This window comes from Hyla sarda, chromosome 5, assembly GCF_029499605.1.
Source record: "Hyla sarda isolate aHylSar1 chromosome 5, aHylSar1.hap1, whole genome shotgun sequence".
Classification (NCBI taxonomy): Eukaryota; Metazoa; Chordata; class Amphibia; order Anura; family Hylidae; genus Hyla; species Hyla sarda.
The window spans coordinates 279,831,271-279,857,442 of NC_079193.1; the positions used below are offsets into that span (position 1 = coordinate 279,831,271).

Here is a 26,172-nt window from a genome sequence, read left to right on the forward strand (position 1 = left end):
GGGTACAAAACAAAACAGCTACGACCGAGATAGGTACTGGTTCAAGCCATTTACCAGTATCCTTATATATCTGCTAAAACATTAGCTAGTAGTTTATGCCATCAAATACTTAAAGTCACATAGCAATAACACTGTATCGATAATAATGCTTGGCGTAGTAGTCATGTGACCAAAGTGCCTGGAAAAGAAAGTTCTCTCCCTATACAACCTGTAATGAAAAGCAGATAATGCATATACAATACATCATGGCTATGGGAATAAGAGGCTGTCCCTATTGGTCACTACTGCTAGCAATGAAATATGCAGCCAGGAATCTTTAATCCACGATTCGCTGGTCTGCTAGTTCGTGCAGACGCAGTCCCGCTGGTAACCGGGAGCCGGAGTTGTCCGGCCGTACTCCCCTCGTGCAGAGAGTGATGGCGTCTGACGTTTATCGTTTACGATATTCTGGGTGAATGGTCGTTTGGGACTGGCTGGGCCCTGCAGAGTCCCAGATGAACCGAGTACCTATACTTTGATGTACTTTCACCGAATAATTATAAATTGATATTGCATCACTTGGACACAATTTTTTTTTATCTTTTAAGTGGATTAACAAAAATTAAGTTATAAAGCACATCCTGGACACACTAGAATAGTCCCCTCTTTGATCATAATTAATGCTGGATGAACTATAGTCTATTTTGGGTTTACGTGGTCCCTTAACCTAATTCCATGTTCCTTTGTTGGGTATGCTTTAAGAACTGCCTAGAGGCCATATAATTTACAGATATTTTTGCTAACATAAAACAAATAGGACTGATAAAAGGGCAGACAAGTGAGAACTTTTCAATTACTAAAAACAGCAGAATGCTCTTCCACAAAGAGTGACCAGCTGTTACAAAGCCTTGCTGGTGCAGGAACCGTTCCATGACTGTACATGACTTCTGGATACGGGATGGAACTTCACTCACCAGAAAGGTGAACCAAAGTAACCATATGATCCCAAAAAAAAAACAAAAAAAAAAACATAATTTCGGGTGTTAAATGGGCACAGTTTTATTTTAAACCACACAACTACAAAAAATAATGCAGGCACGTATTTTAGGATCTACAGATATTGTGATATCCCCCAGCTGCCTGCCACTTCAAGGGCAAAAATAACTCTACCATAGATCCTCACTCCTCTGCTTAAAAGCCAAGCTACCCATGGATGACGTTGTCATTACCACATCCTACAAGCTGGGCTACAAAACTCAGCCCAATGACCACCAGAGAACTCTGGACAGGAAAAACAAAGAATTTCTCTTCCTTTCGACTTTACTAACTTCAAATTAAATTAAATACCAAAATATAACTAGACATGTCATAATTTTTCATATTTGTTTTATTTAAATTTTTATGTACTATAGAAAAAATTTACAGAGAAGTAGATACGTAAAGGTTGGAAACTGGGCAATCAGTTAAATAAGAAATAAAATAAATGGGACAGGAAGTTACACATCTTCATAAATCCCACCCTCTTCATTGTAAAACACCCTTCACTCAAGCAGCCTGTTAACTTTAAATGGGGAACCATTTCAGCCCAAATCCATGCAATAAAATAGAGACAATAACTACTACAGGAGTTCAAGGCCCCCCTTGCCCCCTATTAATGACCCCTTCGTTTAGTATTTCCGGGATTTCACAATAAGCTGTGATTAGGCACAGTCCATACAGTGGGGATCAAAAGTTTGGGCACCCCAGGTAAAAAATTGTATTAATGTGCATAAAGAAGCCAAGGAAAGATAGAAAAATCTCCAAAAGGCAAATTACAGATTAGACATTCTTATGTCAACAAAAGTTAGATTTTATTTCCATCATTTACACTTTCAAAATAACAACAGAAAACAAAAAAATGGCGTCTGCAAAAGTTTGGGCACCCTGCAGAGTTAATATCTTGTACTGCCCCCTTTGGCAAGTATCACAGCTTGTAAAGGCTTTTTGTAGCCAGCCAAGAGTCTTTCAATTCTTGTTTGAGGTATCTTTGCCCATTCTTCCTTACAAAAGTCTTCCAGTTCTTTGAGATTTCTGGGCTGTCTGTCACGCACTGCTCTTTTAAGGTCTATCCATAGATTTTCAATTATGTTGAGGTCAGGAGATTGTGAAGGCCATGGCAAAACCTTCAGTTTACACCTCTTGATGTAATCCCCCGTGGATTTTGAGGTGTGTTTAGGATCATTATCCATTTGCAGAAGGCATCCTCTCTTTAACTTCAGCTTTTTCACAGATGGCATCAAGTTAGCATCCAAAATTTGCTGAAATTTTATTGAATCCATTTTTCCTTCTACTCGTGAGATGTTCCCTGTGCCACTGACTGCAATACAACCCAAAGCATGATTGATCCACCCCCATGCTTAAAAGTTGGACAGAGGTTCTTTTCATTAAATTCTGTTCCCTTTCTTCTCCAAACGTACCTTTGCTCATTCCAGACAAAAAGTTTAATTTTAAACTCATCGGTTCACAGAACTTGTTTCCAAAATGCATCAGGCTTGTCTATATGTTCATTTGCAAAGTTCAAACGCTGATTTTTGTGGTGAGGACGTAGAAGAGGTTTTCTTCTGATGACTCTTCCATGAAGACCATATTTGTACAGGTATCTCTTTAACCTCTTAAGGACCAAGGACCTATGAGTACGTCCTTGGTCCCGCTCCCGTGATTTATCACGGCGGGCCCGGCATCATAGTGAAGCAGGAACCCGCCGCTAATAGCGGGCGGCACTGATCGCGGTGCCGCGCACTATTAACCCTTTAGCCGCGCGCTCAAAGCTGAGCCACGCGGCTAAAAGTGAAAGTAAAAAGTGCCGGTTAGCTCAGTGGGCTGTTCGGGATAGCGGCGAAATCGCGGCATCCCGAACAGCTTACAGGACAGCCGGAGGGTCCCTACCTGCCTCCTCGCTGTCCGATCGCCGAATGACTGCTCAGTGCCTGAGATCCAGGCATGAGCAGTCAAGCGGCAGAAACATTGATCACTGGTTTCCTATGAGAAACCAGTGATCAATGTAAAAGATCATTGTGTGCAGTGTTATAGGTCCCTATTGGAGCTATAACACTGCAAAAAAAAGTTAATAAAGATCATTTAACCCCTCCCCTATTAAAAGTTAGAATCACCCCCTTTTCCCATAAAAAAAAAACACAGTGTAAATAAAAATAAACATATATGGTATCGCCGCATGCGGAAATGTCCGAATTATAAAAATATATTGTTAATTAAACCGCACGGTCAATGGCGGTACGCGCAAAAAAATTCCAAAGTCCAAAATAGCGCATTTTTGGTCACTTTTTATATCATGAAAAAAATGATCAATAAGTCCTATCAAGTCCTATCAATGCAAAAATGGTACCGTTAAAAACTTCAGATCACGGCGCAAAAAATGAGCCCTCATACCACCCCATACGCGGAAAAATAAAAAAAGTTATAGGGGTCAGAAGATGACAATTTTAAACGTATTAATTTTCCTGCATGAAGTTATGATTTTTTCCAGAAGTACGACAAAATCAAACCTATATTAGTAAGGTATCATTTTAATCGTATGAACCTACAGAATAAAGATAAGGTGTCATTTTTACTGAAAAATTTACTACGTAGAAACGGAAGCCCCCAAAATTTACAAAACTGCAGGGTTTTTTTCAATTTTGTCTCACAATGATTTTTTTTTCCGTTTCACCGTAGATTTTTGGGCAAAATGACTGACGTCATTACAAAGTAGAATTGGTGGCGCAAAAAATAAGCAATCATATGGATTTTTAGGTGCAAAATTGAAAGAGTTATGATTTTTTAAAGGCAAGGAGCAAAATTGGGGTTTGAATTGTTTTTCTCACAATCCTGTGAGCTTTTCTGTCTGATATTTTTCTTGGTCTTCCAGATCTTTCTTTAAACTTCCACTGTTCCTGATGACTGACATTTCTTAATTACATTCTGAACAGAGGATATTAACATCTGAAAACATTTTGCTATCTTCTTATAGTTTTCTCCAGCTTTGTGAGTGTCAACAGATTTTCAGTTTCAGATTTCTAGACAACTGCTTAGTAGAACCCATGGTGCTGATTGTTGGGGCAAGGTCAGATGAGTGTGGGCATTTAAAACCTTTGAGATTGACATCACCTTATATTCCCAGATGATGATTGAGAACAATCCATGACACTGGCAGGTCTCAGCTTTGCAAAGGGGGCAGTGCATGTTATAAATTCTGCAGGGTGCCCAAACTTTTGCAGACGCCATTTTTTTGTTTTCTGTTATTTTGAAAGTGTAAATAATGGAAATAAAATCTAACTTTTGTTGACATATTATAAAAATGTCTAATCTGTAATTTGAATAATCTGTAATCTGTAATACAAATCTTTACCTGGGGTGCCCAAACTTTTGATCCCCACTGTATGCAAGAGTGTGTCACTGTATCTGGAAAGTGTAGACCTGTTTTTCTAATCCTGCCCAACTTAAAGGGGTACTCTGTTGCTCAGCGTTTGGAACAAACTGTTCCGAACACTGGAGTCGGTGACGGGAGCTCGTGATGTCATAGCCCCACCCCCTCATGACATCACGCCCCCTCCCATAGACTTGAATTGAGGGGGCGGGACATTACATCATGAGGGGGCGGGGCTATGACATCACAAGCTCCCGGCATCGGCTCCAGCATTCGGAACAGTTTGTTCCAAATGCTGAGCAGTGGAGTACCCCTTTAATAATAAGTAATAATGGTTCACATTTTTATTGAATTTCCCTTCTGCTCTCCAAGTCAGGTTACTGGATAGCTAAACAGACAAAATAACAAAAAGTTATATACAAAAACTTTGTTTTTTTAAAGAAGATAAACACATTTCACTTACTGTAACTTTGCAATTGCATTTTCTGTTGATTTTATGGCTTTGTCAATTACATTTCCATACTGTATGAGGTCTCGAGTTAATTTCTGAAAGTTTTCTGTACGTTCAATAGTTTTCTTTAATTCTTCTGAAACCACAGACATTTTAACCTAAAAAAAATTTTAACAATGGAAATATTTTATTTTCTCCATATATTGTGAATATACTATGATCAGTCATAAAATTGAAATCACCTGCCTACTATCCCTATTGTCCTGCCCAAACAGCTGTGATCTGTCGAGATATGGACTTTTCAAGACCGCTGAACATGTCCTGTAGTATCTAGTGCCAAGATGCGCAGATCCTTAAAAGTAGACCTATCAGCGGGTCTTAAGGGTATAAAGCAAGAGCATGGCTGTATAGGGCTTTGACTCCGAATCTGTACATACCTCTCATTAATGTACCCCTCCAGCTCCAAGTTATCAGAGTTCAGAAACATATGCAAATTAGGCTTTGTAATCCACTGAGTGTTCCCCTCGACTATTAAGGTAGGTGCACACACACACAAATCAGGCCATTTACATGATGTAAAAGAAATCATGAGTCATCAGATCAGACCACCTTCTCCCACTTCTTCTTATGCGCCCACTGTTGGCACCTTTAGCGGTGGACAGCACTTAACATGGGCACTCTGATTACTCTGCAGCTATGAAGCCCAGTAGCATACACATCCTTTACTAGGGAGGACCTAATGAACTGTTTGATACCTTTGAAACGCATCAGCGGATGCACTGCTCTTTTAACCCCTTAAGAACACAGTCCATTTTGGCCTTGACGGCGCAAGGGGGGGGGGGGAATGTTTTGGGGGGTTTGTTTTCACGGTGTGCACTTAACAGTAAAAATGACATGTTATCTCTACTCTGTGGGTCAATACAATTAAATCAATACCTGTGGTTATATGCTTTTTTATTTATTATTGTACTGCTTTTTAAAACAAAGTAAATAATAAGTATGTTTAAAATTAACTGTATTCTGATTATGTTTCCATATTTAGAGCTGTATGAGGGTAATTTTTTGCATCATAATTTGTAGTTTTTAATTGGGACCATTTTTGTTTTGATCACTTTTTATTCATATTTTTCTGATATAAGATGTGATCAAAAATTAGCAATTTTGGACTTTGGTAATTTTTTTTTTACGCCATTTACCCCATGGGATCATAAACATTATGTTTTAATAGTTCAAACATTTATGCACAGGGCACAATGCCTTTTTTTATTTTTATTTTTTATCAGGAAAGAGGTGATTTAAATTTTTACTTATACTTATTTGTATAAAAAAAAAATATATTATTATTTTATTTACAGTTTTAAAGTCCCCATAGGAGACTTTTACATGTACTTTAATGCTATGCTATTGCATAGCCTTACTCAGAGTTATCAGTGATCTGCTGATCGGTGATCCTCAGCAGGATCTATCAGCCGATTGGACCTGGGGCCTGCATGGAGCAGGTGAGTTGACCTCCGGGCATTCAAACCGATTGGACCCCCACATACATGTTGCCCTGTGCTTGCTTTATAGTCCATATGCCCCTCAGGATGTAAATGTACATTCTGAAATACCAGGGCACCAAGATGTACATTTATGTCCATTGGGGTTAATGTTGAAGAAAAAAATTAAAGCTTGAAGATGTTATTTATAATGGGAGTTAGATCCTTATTTTTTCTATACACAGCAAGCTGTGATGCACTGCATGTTTAGAAACCTTTTTTACAGATGTCGGAAGGAATTAACTTATTCATCCAATTGTGCTACAGTAACTTCTGAGGGAACTTATCGACTAGCCTACATTTAATGCACAGCAATGAACTTTAAGTGTCCATGACCATGTTGTTGGTTCAACCGTTGTCCTTTTTTGGACCACTTCTGGCAGGTAGTAACCACTGCTTACTGGGAACACCCAACATACAGTGGTTATATGTTGTTTTGGAGATGGTCTGACTAAATCATGTAGACATTACAATTTGGCCCTTGTCAGAGCTGTACACTTGCCCATTTTTTCCTGCTTCCAACTTGAACTTCAAGAACTTATTGTACACCTGCAGCCCAATATGTCTCCCCCACTGAAAGGTTTTACTGCCATGAGATGATCAATGTTATTTTATTCACTTGGCAGTGGTTTTAAAGTTATGAGTAACTTCCCAACAGATGCGGACCCGATGTTACCTAACCGGTTTGGCTTTGGATCTGAATCTAAGTACCCTCTAGATTTTCATTCATTCTAGGATGTGGAAGCTGGACTTCTGCTGCTAGAGGGTAAAAGGCACTTCTAAAGAGTGGTCCTAATATGGATAAAAGATGGCCAGATAAATAGTGGCAGGCAGCACATGTTAGGGGTCAGAAGTTCAGATCATGAAAGGGATGGTCGATGCAGTACACAAGGGTAAGAAAGAGGCAGAACCAGGAGAGCAGGCACAGGTCAGATGCACGATTGGATCACACTATTGTTCAGGCCCAGAAGTGCAGGCAGAACAGATTTAAAATAAGTATTTCCAGGCAGGGAGTCGGCAGAGCAGCAGCAGAGTCCTGACGGCAGTGAATGATGAGGCAGACAGAATGCTAGAGGGTGACAACTGTCAGTGTTACATTATGGCTGACTGGTGTATACTCCCTTTGATTTCAGTTTCATTAATTTTTGGCTGCTGCCTTAGTATTCTAACTGCACATAGATAAGGCTTCTACAAGGTGCCAACCTTGTATAGTGCTCCATTCTTGAAAACAGCCTGTTCACATATATACTATTTGACCAGACATGCTGTTTGGCACCTTGCGCACCACAAAATGTGCATCCTACAAAAATTATAAACATGAGGTATTGTTTGGCCAAAATACACAAGCTCATATCCCACTGAAAATGGGATTAAATTGACAACATATAACTGGAGGAAATTAACTCTGATACAAGGTCAGGTTGGTGTTAATACTGAGAAAAACTGGACTGTTCACACTGGCCAACCACAGTCCTCCTTACACGTTACCTTGTCTATTTTGTCTACCTTCCCCTCACCCCCAAGTGTTCTCTCTTTTATTAATGTAACAGGAAACTGTAAAATCTAAGCAAACGTAAGAAGAATAAAACATTTTAGATGATTAAATTACTTTATTTATATAGCAGATAACCATCTAATGTGGCACTGTACGAGGGTTATGGATTGCTATGTAAAGTTAATATGTGGCATCATATAACTTTAGAAAATTCTATTTTTTGCTTGATTTCTATTTCCAGTGCTAGGAGTTGACATTTACTGTGACGTTCCACCTAAAACATGCTTATGACAGGCTGTAATGATCAGGATCTCAAAATACTGCTTTTTAGAATTAAGCCGAATGGCTTCTATATGAAAACGGTTTCTTGTATTTTACTGACACATTAATAGCGTAGTCTGAAGACGTTACAAATAATTCTGTCTTGCAGCTGATACAATCTTGTAACTAATAGACTGACTGAGATTACCCATCATTTACAAGAAGGTGCCATCTGCTGAGCAAAAGTGTAATAAGCAAGCAATTTCAATTATATGTGAAATCTTTTTCTTTCTTTATTGATTTTCTCTGTCGTTTTCCTAAAGCCCTGAAGCAATCCTCACAAGTTTGGCAAGTGAACAGAACAGCAGTCTCTCCAGTGACCCCAATATCAATTTTGCTTTTTATTTTACCCTCTCTTAAGGCTATGGACCTAATAGACTACGTCAAGCAAGAGAAGGAAAACTACTATATACATCCAAGGCAACTGACTAGAAATGGCAGGTTACTCGTGAGAGTCAAATATAATATGTTAGAGTTTGACCTTTGCACTTTTAATCAGGGATGGGCATTCCTCAGCACAATGGCGGAAAATCAACTACAACTCCCAGGAAGCTCTGAGTTTGGCACTGAGACATGTAGATTATCAGATGAGGGCACCTTCACCAATATTATAGAGTATGTTGAAAATGGAGCACCCACCCAAAAACGCATAAGCAGTTTTTTGGGGGAAATACCGCAACTTCCACAACCCTGGCACTGTACTGATGTGTACAGTGAAAGAAGAGTTATGCCTGTATTAGATCAATTAGTAGAAGGAATATAAGGTATCCAATGTTGGAACAGTGTAGTTGTGGTGTCCTGGCGCGGAACACACCGGTCTATCTGACCTGTCAAGTGGATGTCACCTAGTGTGTCTGCTCTGGGCCCACTCAGTTTTAAATGTGTTATTTATTACCTTGCAATGTATTGTCAATGCACCTATATGCTTTGATATGCACTAAGGGGTTAACCTGTCTGTGTAGGTGGGTGCTAAGAGGATCATGCTTTAGCCAACCAGGGCTGCTGCCCCCCCCCCCCAGTCTGTCAGACTGGGATGAGTTAGTCATACCTCTGTTGTGGACATGTACCTCACCATAAGAGGACAGGCCTAAGAAAATCTAGTCAGAAGCAAGTCTGCAGTGAGGAGAAGAGCAGAGAGCCTACAAACCCCATTAGCAAAGAAGAGGATTACAGGAGATAATTTAGAAATCCTCGGGCAACACTGGTCCATAAATGTACCCTTTCACCTGGTGGTAAGCCCTAAGTACCTATACCTATGTGGAGAGTAGAGTCAGTGTCTGTCAGCTCCAAAGTCTCCTATAAGTTAAACAGCCCAAATCCAGAACAGCCTGAACATAATTGGGCAAGTAAGAAGCCAGTTAGTCAGCAAGGACTACAAGTCACATAGTACCCTGAAGCCACTGTGATCCCTGCAGCAAAGTCCAGCGAACTTTGCACTACTGGTGAACTGTTGCGGTATATTTTTGCAAATTCCTGTGTAAAAATTAGTAGTTTCCGTAACTGCATTTGTGGTCGTTATTACCCCCTCGCTTGGCCCAGGAAGCTGCTGCCATTGGAGTGCGAAGGTCAACGTCACCCTGGTCTCACAAACTGTTAGTTGTTTTTGCCACACCATACACGTACTAAAACACATCATTTTAGCCTGCCCTTCCACACAGTGATCTCCAGACTGTAGCGCTCAACCTATTGCAAAACTTCTACTGCAGTTTTCAGATCCTTCTCGTAGTAGAATTGCATGCACCCTATTATTCAAAATCCCATGCTCCATATCTAGGAAACTGTCTGCAGGATATTTCTTGTAATGATATAGTGCCTTTCTATACATTATTAATGAATGAGAGTGCTGAATCTCTACAGACTACTCTGGCAAATTTCATAGTTAGAGCCTTAGAGGTAATGCAATTTTCCCTTCATTTTGCTAATTCGTGAAATGGTTTTCATTTTGCCTGTCATACAATATAATAGGGGAATCAATATGACTATTGATTAATAAGAGAACCATTTAAAGAATTTGAAAAACATGAATAGGATGATATATCATATAAAGTAAACAACTCAGGGGACACGTTATTAGTTCTGTGCTGCCTGAACCACAGGCAGCATAAAACAGCAACAACACTTCAGAAGCAGAAAACCCAGCCAGCCCTACGAGGTTAAGAGCAGTAGTCAATACTGACAACAGTTCATGCAGAAAAGAGATAAGTAAAGCGGCAGTGGTGCTCTTCTAATTAAAGGAGAACTTCAGTAAATTTCTTTATTTTGCCATTATGCCAGGGCTGCCGCAACTAAAATGATAACCCTTAACTAACCTTCCACCGCTGGAATCGCTCTCCCATCCTCCAGCCCCAGTCTCTTTCCTGCTTTTGCTGCCCAACATGTCACAATGTGCTCAGCTAATCACCGGCCACTGCGATGTCCTGCCCCTGCCGGTGATAAGCTGAACAGCAGTGTGATGCATTGAGCCTGGCCTTTATCAGCCTATCAACGACGGAGGCGGGACATTGCTGAGGCCTGCTATTAGCTGAGTGCAGTGTGACGTGACAGGCAGCAAAAGCAGAAAGAAGACCATGGCCAGAGGACAGAAGAGTAATTCAAGCGGCACCAGGGGAGTTGCGGAAGGCGAGTTAAGGTTTTATTATTTTATTTAAAGATAAAATCCAAATGTTTTATTGAATTCCATAAAAGTCAGGCAGGTCCTTTAAGGGGTGCTCTGGGGGAAAACCTTTTTTTTTTTTCATATCAACTGGCTCCAGAAAGTTAAACAGATTTGTAAAAAATCTTAATCCTTCCAGTACATATCAGCTGCTGTATACTACAGAGGAAGTTATGATTTTCTGTTTGACCGCAGTGCTCTCTGCGGACACCTGTCTGTGTCAGGAACTGTTCAGAGTACAAGCAAATCCCCATAGCAAACCTCTCCTGCTCTGCACAGTTGCTAGCACGGACAGACGTGTCAGCAGAGAGCACTGTGGTCAGAAAGAAAAGAACAACTCAATTTCCTTTCTAGTATACGGCATCTGATAAGTACTGGAAGGATTAAGAATTTTTTAATGGAAGTAATTTACAAATATCTTTCATTTTCTGGCACCAGTTGATTTTTAAAAAATAATCATTCACCCTGAAATGCTGCAGTGTTTCTAAAAAAAAATGACAGTTAAATGGGAGTCATTGGAGTGGTCCCCTGACATTTCTCCCCACCCGTTTACTTGAATTGATAGATCTCTCCCTATACGCAAACAGGGAGAAATCTATCGATCCAGTCCAGTGGGATGGGGAGAAGCCGCCAGGAACCATGCCTATGACTTGGATGGCGTTACAGCTATGACTTTCTCTGAAACGCTGCAGTGTTTCATAGGAATCATACATTAATGTAGTAAAGAAGCCTGTCCCTGTTTTATGAGTCCTGTGGTTCAGGCAGCATGAAACTGATAACAGGTTTGATTTAATTCAGTGGCCACTTCAGGGGATATGTAGTATATCATGGCCAACATTCACATTAATGTAATACATGGCTAATTCACAAGATGGGACAACCTCTTAATGGATTACACAATATTTCAATGACTTTATGGCAGTATATTATGAGACCCTCTGCTCTCATAGGCAGCATTTATTTTTTTAATTATCATATGTTGAAATATCGTAAGTTTTTCATTTGTGATTTTGACTCTCTTACATGTGTGCGTCATACATGCCTTTCTGTGCTGAGCACACCATTAGGCATGTATTGGGTGTGGTTTCACTGGTGAACAGTTTGGACCATGTCCAGCTAGCCACGTCATGCTGACTTTAAAGAGTACCTATCATCAAACCATATTTTCTAAACTCACTCAGATTATATTCCCTAACTACTCCTGCCCTTAAAAAAAAAATGTCAAGCTTTAAAAAGCTCTGTTTTGTACTTTTTCCCTTGCTCACATTGTGTGAGCTCCCGGCAGCAGAAAGTGGGTGTTCCCCAGCAGGTGCAACATCACTGAAGCCTGCGTGAGTTGTGCCTCGCCATGCATACCCGCATGCACTTCCTGAGCTTGGTCTCCTGCCAGGTCGGGAAGAGACCAAACTAACTGTTTGATTTGTGCAGGGAACAGAACAGAGCCACCTAATGGCCGTTCTTTTTGGATCACATTGAAAACATATAAAGAGTATTTAACAGCAAGTAAATAGCAAAGTGTCTTATAATTACATAAGGAACAATATATAAAAAGTTTAGTTTGGTGATAGGTACTCTTTAAAGTGCACACCAGATGTATTACTGTATGTGCAAATTTGAGCAACTATTTATCATGCTCTGTAAGTCTATTTTTCAGGCGCTCTGTGTACCAATGGGCAACCTAATGTCGACCCTAACATTAGCCGTATGTATTATCAAATCATGCATCAAACATACTGACCAGAGGTGACATACATAAACACGTGCACCAGCAAAATCTTCCTGACCATACGTGACCCCCAGTATCTCTATATTTCTCTATATTGGTGGAACACATGCATTCAGATATGGGCACTGTGCCTATTGAAGAAGTGGACTGTAAATTTCCAAATGCTACATAGGTAAATCCTTTGGAGCAGTTTCATTTCCTTTAGTTTTCTCTCCTATAGTTAGCTACATTTATGTGAGATAATATAGGCTATTCAACATTACTCATATATATATATATATATATATATATATATCACAGCCACACTTCATGAATATGTCTCCCAATGGAGAAAGTATATAAGGGCTTAGACAACAAATAGACCCATCAACTGATCATAATCCTTACATGCATGCTGGATAATAGACCTTTAATATTGTCTTACTTCTGTTTCACCCCAGAAATGTTGGCTTAATCTCAATTCAACACTCCCTGGCTCACCTCTGTATCCTTTAGTTGATGCAGCAGGTCATTTCTTTGGTGTGTCAGTTGCTGGCTTGTAAGGGTAAACTCTTCATCACACTGAGTCTTCTGCTGCTTTATGTTTTTTAATTCCTATAGAAAAAAGATATTTATGTATATACTGTATAAAGACAGGTACAACAAGTGTATATATGATGCATAATATGCATAGGCTTGTAATGCACTTAAGTTCATAACAATAGTAATGGAGTCTTATATAACAGATTTATTAGCGTGGTTCACACTACGATTTTACTGTACGGGAACTGGACCCAGCTGGGGTGAGCGAAAACCGGGCACTTCTGTATCCCAGCTGGACCCGGACGTATCTAATTCATTTCAATGAGCCAACCGGAGTCAAACTGTAACTCTGGTCAACTAATTTCTGCCCCGTATCCGGTTTTGTGACCGGACCTAAAACTACGGCATATCACGGGATCGCCTGGTTTTCACTCCCCTCCCAGCTGGATCCGGTTTCCGTACAGTAAAATCGTAGTGTGAACCCACCTTTAGATGAGATTTAGGCCTAGTGCACATAACAGTATAACAGCTCTGTACATAATGATTTGTTGAGTGATGAGTTGGAATACACTTTGAAAAACAGTTGTCCAAAAGTGGTCAGTCCCTTTAAATAAGGTGGATTATTCAGAATGGATTTTGATGTCACAGTTAGTCAGCTGCTTTTGTCTACGTGATTTATTTCCATGGTTAAGTGGATAAAACAGGTGCTAAAAGAACTTACCTTTCCTAATAGTATCATTTATAGGAAACTATTATTAGTGTTTTGTCCTCTTATCTGTTACCTCCCTCAATACAAACTGCAAGCTTTAAAAGAAGAAAATTCACTAATTTAAAAAAACAAATGAAAGAATAAATAAGATTCATGGTAGGAGACAAAGATCTATTCCTTGCTCCCCACCCCTTTACTCTACAAGACTAATGATGTGATCTTTGTCACTTTTAACTTCTATATTTTACTGAGGGATGGGCTTGTAGCATTACTCAATGACACTTCCAAAACCACCGCAGGCGACAAAATAAAACTAAATTCCATCCATTAAGAGTTTTTGTGTTAACACGGATAATTTATGAAGCTCAATAATAACATTCATTTACATAGTTCCCCAGATAACGCTCGGCTGTGATGACCCAGGGGATACCTTTCAGCCTGTACACCATGTGGACTTTGTGATTTAGAGTGTATCAGTAGCAGTATCCGGCACATATTTGAAGCTGCAGATTTGAATGCAAACTAATTGACTGAACAGAACTTCAAATCCTGTGCATCATAAATGTGCAGGATACTGTACGTGTAAATACACCCATAGTAGAAACATAAAATAGAACTAAGAAGTACACCATTAAACAAAAATCTATCTATCTATCTATCTATCTATCTATATATATATATATATATATATAAAACTCAATGGGGTTTATTTACTAAGAGTGGAGTGTAGGTTTCTTTGTGGGTTTTGATGTCCAACAGGTATTTTCCCAAGGTATTTACTATGGTTCCCCTACATTTTGCACTTTTCCCTAAGTTTTGCTTCTTTTTTTACAACTGTTCTGATCTGTCGGGTTTTCCCCAGCTCAAATCCACCACATTTTCTGTGGAAACCTTAGTAAATATGTAGGGATTTTTCAAAACTGTTGGGGCCACGCCCATTTTCTCCCATTACCATGCCCCCTTTTTGGGTTTTTCTTGTAAACTGGAGGGTTTTGTTTTTTTTGGTCGCAAATTGTGTCGCATGGAACGTGCAACACAATTTGGGTGCAAAACCCGAGAAAAAAAGAGTCGGGATCACGTTAGAAAATAAACCCCAATGTGTGTATGTGTGTGCGTATATGTGTATGTTCCAGCATTCCAACATACTTATATGTCAACAACATACATAGGATAGGTAATTTAACCCTTACTCGCCCCCATTTGCCAGGGTCGGGGTTTTTGTTTAAAGTCCCATACACGTCTATGGGAAATATATGTTACTGCATAACTTCCAAACAGCTTGAGATATTTCGATAATACTTGGTCACATGTTACTTATATGTCCACTTAAAGTATAGGGTAGTTCATTTAACCCTTAACTACCCCCATGTGTGAGGGTTGGGGTTTTTGTTTAAATTAATGCAAATCATGCAAATCAATGGGAAATGTATTTTCCCACATAACTTCCATACAGCTAGAGATATTTCAATACCTGATACACATATTACGGGTCGGGATAGGAGGACGGGAAAGGAGGTTGGGAAAGGAGGTCGGGATAGGAGGTCGGGATAGGAGGTAGAGATAGGAGGTCGGGATAGGAGGACAGGATAGGAGGACGTGATAGGAGGTCAGGATATGAGGTCGGTATATGGGGTTGGGTTATGACAACAATATATGAGGATGGGATATGAAATCAAAAGCTTCCTCTGTTGATTTTCCTCCACAACAATTGGAAGGAAAAACCAGGCAACGCCGGGTACTCAGCCAGTAACAGTAAGAGAAATAATAAGAGAAAATTCTGTTTTTCATTGACTAATCTTGAATCTCCGTTAATCTTGAGCCTACTTAGTTCTACCATCTCTGTTTATCTAACAAGCTAATAGTTGAGGGCACCTTTCTCCCACTTGCCGCATTTGCTCTTTTTGCAGAATGACCCATCACGAATCAAAGTATCCATAATTGTATCCAAAACTGTAAACTATTTACAGTCCAGCAATGTGGCCAGTGGCAATACATAATTTGCAGAGCAAGCTCTGAATTCAAACTTAAAGGGGTACTCTGGTGGAAAACAAATTTCAAATAAACTGGTGCCAGAAAGTTATACAGATTTGAAAATGACTTCAATATAAAAATCTTAATCCTTCCAGTACTTAGCTGCTGTATGCTCCACAGGAAGTTGTATAGTTATTTTCCATCTGACCACAGTGCTCTCTGCTGACACCTCTGTCTGGGTCAGGAACTGTCCAGAGCAGGAGCAAATCCCCATAGCAAACCTCTCCTGCTCTGGACAGTTCCTTACATGGACAGAGGTGTCAGCAGAGAGCACTGTGGTCAGACAGAAAATAAAATAGAAGTCATTTAAAATAGAAGTCATTTAATAATCTGTTTAACTTTTTGTCACCAGTTGATTTAAAAAAAAAATAATAATTTCTACTGAAGTACCCCTTTAATACCAGTAGGATTATCATCTTAAAATATGAAGTGCGCTCTAGCAATATAGCAATATTTATATAATCCCAGCCAATCCTGTTTATACCTTTTGGCCTGCAGATATATTATAACCTTGTATTGTGCTAATTGTATACACTGAACTGGTGGGAAAAACCAAAGCATAAAAGAAATCACACTTAGAAATATAGATGCAAACTCACATCCATGCAGAGATTACTAGCTTCTAGGCAGATCTGCAACTCTTCTACTAAGTCAATTAATGAATTGTATCTTCATGAAGCTATTTAATGAGATAAGTCTTGCTGGTATTTGAATACAAATTGCTATTAGCGAGAAGTATTTTTTCTCGTATGAGACGATACATTTCATACACGTTTGATCACCACGGATGGTGAGGAGATAAAATGCTCTTGTCCTGGTAAATGACAACACTGAATGTTAGGTGGGTACTAACAATCAGCAGCCACTAAGACATTCAGCAATTCATCACAGTTTTAACGCGATTAGAAAATGTCATGTAATTTTTTTTTTTGACTACTACATAGATGGATAGACAGATGGACGAATGGATGAATCGATCAATTGTGCAGCTGAATACATTGATGCTAAATAAACAGCACATAGATAGATAGAGTAGATAGATAGAGTGCAGAATTCTTTTAGTCCAGCACAAATCAAAATATTCATTTGTGGTCGTGGCTACAAATGTAAGTAATGTATCTAAGACTAAACACAATGGGGGGTATTTATCAATTTTGCCTGTTGACAGTTTCTTTTTACCCTTTTTTTTTCACTTTGGTTTTTGTGGACATGCACCAAATTTATCATTTGGTGCAAGTTGTTAGTAATTTTGGCTCAAATGTTGAAATCAGCTGTTCACAGCGTCTTTTACACAGAACTTACCCCCACAGAGGACGCGTATTTTACCCTGTAGAGCAGCCATTTCGGAGTCCCTCCTGCAGTACATCAGCAAGCGACGGGAGGAAAAAAAGCAAATTGGACATAATGTCACACCAATCTCCAAAAATGGGCTGGACAAAATTATTGGCCCCCTAACTTAATATTTGGTTGCACACCCTTTGGTAAAAAATTACTGAAATCAGTCGCTTCCTATAACCATCAATAAGCTTCTTACACCTCTCAGCCGGAATGTTGGACCACTCTTCCTTTGCAAACTGCTCCAGGTCTCTCTTATTGGAAGGGCACCTTTTCCCAACAGCAATTTTAAGATCTCTCCACAGATGTTCAATGGGATTTAGATCTGGACTCATTGCTGGCCACGACAGAACTCTCCAGCACTTTGTTGCCATCCATTTCTGGGTGCTTTTTGATGTATGTTTGGGGTCATTGTCCTGCTTGAAGACCCAAGATCTCGGATGCATACCCAGCTTTCTGACACTGGGCTGTACAGTGTGACCCAAAATTCGTTGGTAACCCTCAGATTTCATGATGCCTTGCACACACTCAAGGCACCCAGTGCTAGAGGCAGCAAAGCAACCCCAAAACATCATTGGACCTCCAGCATATTTCACTGTAGGTACTGTGTTCTTTTCTTTGTAGGTCTCATTCCATTTTCAATAAACAGTAGAATGATGTGCTTTACCAAAAAGCTCTATCTTGGTCTCATCTGTCCACAAGATGTTTTCCCAGAAGGCTTTTGGCTTATTCAAGTTCATTTGGGCAAAAGGTAGTCTTGCTTTTTTAAGTCTCTGTGTCTATCTTTTTTATGTCTGTGTCAGCAGACTCCTGGGTCTCCTGCCATAGCATTTCATTTAAATGTCGACGGATAGTTTGCGCTGACACTGATGCTCCCTGAGCCTACAGGACAGCTTGAATATCTTTGGAACTTGTTTAAGGCTGCTTATTCAACATCCGGACTATCCTGCGTAGATAGCTTTCATTCATTTTTTTCTTCCGTCCACTCCCAGGGAGATCAGCTACAGTGCCATGGGTTGCAAACTTCTTGATAATGTTGCACACTGTGGACAAAGGCAAATCTAGATCTCTGGAGATAGTCTTGTAAGCTTGAGATTGTTGATATTTTCCACAATTTTGGTTCTCAAGTCCTCAGACAGTTCTCTTCTCTTTCTGTTGTGCATGCTTAGTGTGGCACACACAGACACACAATGCAAAGACTTCTCTTCTTTTTATCTGCTTTCAGGTGTGATTTTTATATTGCCAACACCTGTTACTTGCCCCAGGTGAGTTTAAAGGAGCATCACATGCTTGAAACGATCTTATTTTTCTACAATTTTGAAAGGGTGCCAATAATTTTGTCCAGCCCATTTTTGGAGTTTGGTGTGAAATTATGTCTAATTTGCTTTTTTTCCTCCCTTTTTTGGTTTAGTTCCAATACACACAAAGGGAATAAACATGTGTATAGCAAAACATGTGATACTGCAATCCTTTTCTGTGAGAAATACTTAATTTTCTAGAAAAATGTCAGGGGTGCCAACATTTACGTCCATGACTGTTATTACCTTACAGAGCCATCACCTCGTGCACTGGCATGCCTATGAAAAGGCCAAAAACTCAAACAAATATCACAAAATTATAGTACAAAATATCCCATGTCATATAAATTACTAAAGTACATCAGACATCCCCTTCTGTACACTAAGCAATGTTGCGCACCAGAACAAGTTCAATTTTTTCCCAATTTCCCCACCAAAGCTGCGAGGTGACAGATGCTTACATATCGTTCCTGATACGAGTGACAGGTCTTACTTAACTCAATCACTGTGCCTGTACGGTTGACAGGACTTTGCATAAGCACCGAGTCCATATGAATGCCAAGTGTATGCATAGCAGACTCAATTCCTACCACTGTCCATGTCTGTGATGTCATAGCTCTGAAGACATGTCAGCTGCAATTACTGTGCAGTGCATCCCACTGCAAACATGGCAGGCATAATGGGTATAATGGGTATACTACTGCCTATGTGTCCTGAAGTTATCACTCTGAATATGTGTCAGTAACAATAACTATCCAGGGCATCCCCCTACAAACGTTGCAGGCATACTGGGTATACTACTGCCTGTGTGTCGTATGGTTATCGCTCCGAATATGTGTTAGTAACGAAAACTACCTGTGTCTCGTAATGTTATTTTTTTAAAGACGTGTCTAAACAATACCTACGTCTTGCAACCCCCTGTAGATGTGGCAGGTATGCCAGTGACACACCATATTTGTGTCGTGAGTTATTGCTCTGAGGATGTATCAGCAACAATAAGTTCACAGTGCATCCCCCTGCAGACGTGGCAGTGAAGCCAGTAATACACTACCTATGTGTCTTGGGATTATTGCTCTGAAGCCGTGTCAGTAACAATAAATATGCAGTGCATCCCCCTGCAAACGTGGCAGGCAAGCAAGTAATATACCACCTATGTGTCATGAGTTACTGCTCTGAAGCCGAGTCAGTAACAATAAATACACAGTGCTCCCCCTGTAGACGTGGCAGGCAAGCTGATAATACACCACCTGTGAGTCACGAGTTATTACTCTGAAGTAGTGTCAGGAACAAAAACTGGAGTAATGCTTTCCCCATGCAAACATACATAAGTACTGATATTGTCGTCAACCTGAAAAACGAGACAGATTAAAACTGTAATTGACCAGTAGTGATGACAGGAATAATCAAATAACGTACTCAGAATAACCGTGTTACGACAAGTATACCAAATCACCACTATCGGCACCCACCTGAATAAGATGACCGCACAGAATATACACTATAGTGGCATTAATACACCATATCTATCGTAACCTGAATCACCATACTTCAGCTTTAATAACGTGCCTGACTCTCCGCTATAGTAACTTTAAAGGGGTACTCCAGTGGAAAACATTTTTTTTTTAAATCAACTGGTGCCAAAAAGTTAAACAGATTTATAAATTTTAACCCCTTAAGGACTGAGCCCTTTTTCACCTTAAGGACTCGGCCATTTTTTGCAAATCTGACCACTGTCACTTTAAACATTAATAACTCTGGAATGCTTTTAGTTATCATTCTGATTCCGAGATTTTTTTTCGTGACATATTCTACTTTAACGTAGTGGTAACATTTTTTGGTAACTTGCATCCTTTCTTGGTGAAAAATCCCAAAATTTGATGAAAAATGTAGCATTTTTCTAACTTTGAAGCTCTCTGCTTGTAAGGAAAATGGATATTCCAAAACATTTTTTTTTATTCACATATACAATATGTCTACTTTATATTTGCATCATAAAATTGATGAGTTTTTACTTTTGGAAGACACCAGAGGGCTTCAAAGTTCCGCAGCAATTTTCCAATTTTTCACAAAATTTTGAAACTCGCTTTTTTTCAGGGACCAGTTCAGGTTTGAAGTGGATTTGAAGGGTCTTCATATTAGAAATACCCCATAAATGACCCCATTATAAAAACTGCACCCCTCAAAGTATTCAAAATGACATTCAGTAAGTGTTTTAACCCTTTACGGGTTTCACAGGAATAGCAGCAAAGTGAAGGAGAAAATTCACAATCTTCATTTTTTACACTCGCATGTTCTTGTAGACCCAATTTTTGAATTTTTGCAAGGGGTAAAAAGGAGAAAATTTTTACTTGTATTTGAAACCCAATTTCTTTCGAGTAAGCACATACCTCATATGTCTATGTAAAGTGTTCGGCGGGCGCAGTAGAGGGCTCAGAAGGGAAGGAGCGTCAAATGGTTTTTGGGGGGCATGTCACCTTTAGGAAGCCCCTATGGTGCCAGAACAGCAAAAAAAAAACACATGGCATACCATTTTGGAAACTAGACCCCTCGGGGAACGTAACAAGGGGTAATGTGAACCTTAATACCCCACAGGTGATTCACGACTTTTGCATATGTAAAAAAAAAAAAAAATTTTTTTTTACCTAAAATGCTTGGTTTCCCTAAAGTTTTACATTTTTAAAAAGGGTAATAGCAGAAAATACCCCCCAAAATTTGAAGCCCAATTTCTCCCGATTTAGAAAACACCACATATGGGGGTGAAAAGTGCTCTGCTGGCGCACTACAGGTCTCAGAAGAGAAGGAGTCACATTTGGCTTTTTTGAAGGAAATTTTGCTCTGGGGGCATGTCGCATTTAGGAAGCCCCTATGGTGCCAGGACAGCAAAAAAAAAAACACATGGCATACCATTTTGGAAACTAGACCCCTTGGGGAACGTAACAAGGGGTAAAGTGAACCTTAATACCCTACAGGTGTTTCACGACTTTTGCATATGTAAAAAAAAATAAAAAAATTTACCTAAAATGCTTGGTTTCCCAAAAAATTTACATTTATACAAAGGGTTAAAGTAGAAAATACCCCCCAAAATTTGAAGCCCAATTTCTAACGATTCAGAAAACACCCCATATGGGGGTGAAAAGTGCTCTGTTGGTGCACTACAGGTCTCAGAAGAGAAGGAGTCACATTTGGCTTTTTGAAAGCAAATTTTGCTCTGGGGGCATGCCGCATTTAGGAAGCCCCTATGGTGCCAGGACCGCAAAAAAAAAACCACATGGCATACCATTTTGGAAACTAGAGCCCTCGGGGAATGTAACAAGGGGTTAAGTGAACCTTAATACCCCACAGGCGTTTCACGACTATTGCATATGTAAAAAAAAAAAAAAAAATGTTTACCTAAAATGCTTCTTTTCCCAAAAACTTTACATTTTTAAAAAGGGTAAAAGCAGAAAATACCCCCCAAAATTTGAAGCCCAATTTCTCCCGAATACGGCGATACCCCATATGTGACCCTTAACTGTTGCCTTGAAATACGACAGGGCTCCAAAGTGAGAGCGCCATGCGCATTTGAGGCCTAAATTAGGGATTGCATAGGGGTGGACATTGGGAATCACTGGCGTAGAATACCCCTAACAGGGTGCCTCCAGCTGTTGCAAAACTCCCAGCATGCCTGGACAGTCAACGGCTGTCCGACAATACTGGGAGTTGTTGTTTTGCAACAGCTGGAGGCTCCGTTTTGGAAACCGTGGCGTACCAGACGTTTTTCATTTTTATTGGGGAGGGGGGCTGTATAGGGGTATGTGTATATGTAGTGTTTTTTACTTTTTATTTTATTTTTTGTGTTAGTGTAGTGTAGTGTTTTTAGGGTACAGTCGCACGGGCGGGGGTTCACAGTAGTTTCTCGCTGGCAGTTTGAGCTGTTGCAGAAAATTTGCTGCAGCTCAAACTTGCAGCCCGATACTTACTGTAAGCCTCCGCCCATGTGAGTGTACCCTGTACATTCACATTGGGGGGGACATCCAGCTGTTGCAAAACTACAACTCCCAGCATGCGCTGACAGACTGTACATGCTGAGAGTTATAGTTTTGCAACAGCTGTAGGCACTCTGGTTATGTATCACGGAGTTTGTGACCTTACTCAGTGTTTCAAAACCAGTGTGCCTCCAGCTGTTGCAAAACTACAACTCCCAGCATGTACGGTGCATGGTGTAAGGTGACTGCTGGGAGTTGTAGTTTGCAACAGCTGGAGGCACACCGGTCGTGAAACACTGAGTTAGGTAAAAAAAAAACTCTAAGTTTCACAACCAGTGTGCCTTCAGCTGTTGCAAAACTACAACTCTCAGCAGTCACCGACAGCCAACGGGCATGCTGGGAGTTGTAGTTATGCAACCAGCAGATGCACCACTACAACTCCCAGCATGCACTTTAGCTGTTTGTGCAAGCTGGGAGTTGTAGTTATACAACAGCTGAAGGTACACTTTTCCATAGAAAAAATGTGCCTCCAGCTGTTGCAAAACCATAAGTCCCAGCATGCCCATAAGGGAATGCTGGGAGTTGTGGTGGTCTGCCTCCTGCTGTTGCATAACTACAGCTCCCAGCATGCCCTTTTTGCATGCTGGGAGCTGTTGCTAAGCAACAGCAGGAGGCTGTAACTCACCTCCTGCTGCTGCTCCATCGCAGGCTGTCCCTCGCCGCCGCTGTCGCTCCTGGGGCCCCGATCCCAACATGGACACCGGGGATCGGGGTCCCCAGCACCGGGGTCGTCTTCCCGCACCCGCTCACGCCCTCCGGAAGAGGGGCGGAGCGGGTGCGGGAGTGACACCCGCAGCAGGCGCCCTGATTGGTCGGCCGGTAATCCGGCCGACGAATCAGGGCGATCGTGAGGTGGCACCAGTGCCACCTCACCCCTGCAGGCTCTGGCTGTTCGGGGCCGTCTCCGCCGGCCCCGAACAGCCAGTAATTCCGGGTCACCGGGTCACTGGAGACCCGATTGACCCGGAATCACCGCAGATCGCTGGACTGAATTGTCCAGCGATCTGCGGCGATCGCCGACATGGGGGGACATAATGACCCCCCTGGGCGATATGCCGGGATGCCTGCTGAACGATTTCAGCAGGCATCCGGCTCCGATCCCCAACCGGCTAGCGGTGGGGACCGGAATTCCCACGGGCGTATGGATACGCCCTGCGTCCTTAAGGACTCGGGATGCAGGGCGTATCCATACGCCCTGCGTCCTTAAGAGGTTAAGTAATAACAAAACAATTCCGGCGCTAAAAATAATGGTAATATTTATTAATAAATAATGGACAATAATAATGGACAGCTCCGGGGATGTCTTCCTAAGGTTAAAGTGGAGGATCGGAGATGCTAGCTGCAGGGAATATAGCGGAGCAGTTTAACAGCTATATCTCTTGGATGGAGTGACAGTGTCGATGTAGGTAACAGTAGCAATTAGACCTGTTAGTGTTGTAAGGTATATATCTGCAAACACCATGCAGCGTGTTAGAAGAGGGCTGAAAAGTGGAACTTGGTATGTGAAGAAGGTGATGATTCGCCGAGGAGTCTTATTCTGAGACTTGTGGTGTTTTTTTTATTATTATTTAAGATCGTTTGATCAGTATTGCACTTTTGTTGATAAATATACTATGAAGTCAGGGGGATTCTCTGTGTCCCGCTCATTTACTGTAGGCCGACAGTAAATGAGCGGGACACAGAGAATTCCCCTGACTTCATAGTATATTTATCAACAAATACTGTGCAATACTGATCACTTCACTTATTCTATTTGTCCATTATTTATTAATAAATATTACCATTATTTTTAGTGCCGGTATTGTTATATTATTACTTTAAATTCAGAAACCCCCTTATGGAACACAAGGATCCATAATTAATACCTGGCAGCTTTACACTAGAATGTTTGATTGGAAGCGCTGGTGTATATATACACTCAGATTTATAAATTACTTCTATTAAAAAATCTTTACTCTTCCAGTACTTTTTAGCAGCTGTATGCTACAAAGGAAATGGTTTTCTTTTTTAATTTCTTTTTTTTGTGTTGTCCACAGTGCTCTCTGCTGACACCTGATGTCCATATCAGGAACTGTCCAGAGCAAGAGAAAATCCCCATAGTAATTTACAAATCTGTTTAACTTTCTGGCAACAGTTGATGTAAAAAATATATATTTTCCATTAGAGTACCCCTTTTATGCCCTGCATATCAGCTATCATAACATGAAGCACAGAATAAAATCAGCTATAGTAACGTAATGCACTGGAAACAAGCTAATGGTAACGTAACATACAGAATGTCAGCTACGGTAAAGTAACGCACAGAAGATCATAGTGACGTAAGCCCAAATTATTAGCTATATTATTAAAGAGCCCCAACTATCCTCTATAGAACCCAGAACATGAGCTGGCCATGGCCGCACACGCTGGCCATGAGCGCATGGTCCCCTTACCTGCTGCTGCCGGCGGGGCTGGGATTCGCATCGCGGGATGCTCCCGAGTGCGAATCCCAGCCCTTCACTAACCTGGTGCTTCTCCTGCCACCGCCTCTGCCTCTCTGGTCTGGCACGCGTGTCCCCATGCCCTAGGGCGCTCGTGCGCCAGAGCTTTAAGATTTAAAGGGCCATTAGTGAAGTAACACCTGTGGCTCATTGATAAATTCCTCCACCTCCCACACTTCTCTGCCGGATCTTTGTTGCCCTAGTGCCTGAGAGAAAGCATTCCTGAGAATTGCCTTGCCGTGTATCATACCCTTAGCTACGTGACCTGACCTTGCTCCTTTGCCGCCTGCCTACTGACCACTTGCTACGTTCCTGACTACGCTACTGTTCCACCAGCCCTGACCTTCTGCTATCCTGACCACGAGTTGCCTTATCCCACCTGTGCCTTGAATCTTCTCAGCCGCCTGTGTGGTCGTGCCATGCCAGGGGTAGCGACCTGGGTGCCGCCTGCCGCAGCAAGTCAATCCCGCTTTGCGGTGGGCTCTGGTGAAAACCAGAGGCAAGTACCCGTAAGTTTACTGTGGAGACAGGAGTTTCTTATCTTCAGTATAATTACTATGAACGTATGTATGGTATCAACGACTAGAGCATATACACACCAAATACTATTAACATGTGCACAATAAATGCTATGAACGTACGCATACTATAACTGCTATAAAATGTATACACACTATAAATGCCATAAACATAACAGCCCAGTATAAACAAACGTATACACATTATAAATGCTATAACATATACAAACTATAACAGCTATGAATGTATACAGCCTATAAATGTTGCCACCGCACACACATTATACAGTGTGGCAAAATAAATATTTAGTCAGCCACCAATTATGCACTTTAAAAGATGAGAGAGACCTGCAATTTTCATCATAGGTACACTTCAACTATGAGAGACAGAATGGGAGTAAAGAATACAGGAAATCACATTGTAGGATTTCTAATGAATTATTGGTAAATTCCTCGGTAAAATAAGTATTTGGTCACCTACAAACAAGCAAGATTTCTGGCACTCACAGACCTGTACCTTCTTCTTTATGAGTCTCCTCTGTCCTCCACTTGTTACCTGCATTAATGGCACCTGTTTGAACTTGTTATCAGTATAAAAGGACACCTGTCCACAACCTCAAACTGTCACTCTCCAAACTCCACTATGGCCAAGACCAAAGAGCTGTCAACGATACCAGAAACAAAATTGT

At 40.8% G+C, this 26,172-nt stretch overlaps 1 protein-coding gene across 10 annotated transcripts in view; it reads right to left on the reverse strand.

Annotated features, from left to right (window-relative positions):
* CCDC178 (coiled-coil domain containing 178) overlaps window positions 1-26,172 on the reverse strand; it is a 372,333-nt gene that overhangs the window by 200,669 nt on the left and 145,492 nt on the right. For all 10 annotated transcript variants that reach the window (XM_056521798.1, XM_056521799.1, XM_056521800.1 and 7 more), the window contains exons 14-15: window positions 13,046-13,159; window positions 4,845-4,990 (exon numbers count right to left, since the gene is read on the reverse strand). In XM_056521798.1, coding sequence (XP_056377773.1) covers window positions 4,845-4,990; window positions 13,046-13,159 — 260 coding nt within the window. The remainder of the gene's footprint in view (window positions 1-4,844; window positions 4,991-13,045; window positions 13,160-26,172) is intronic.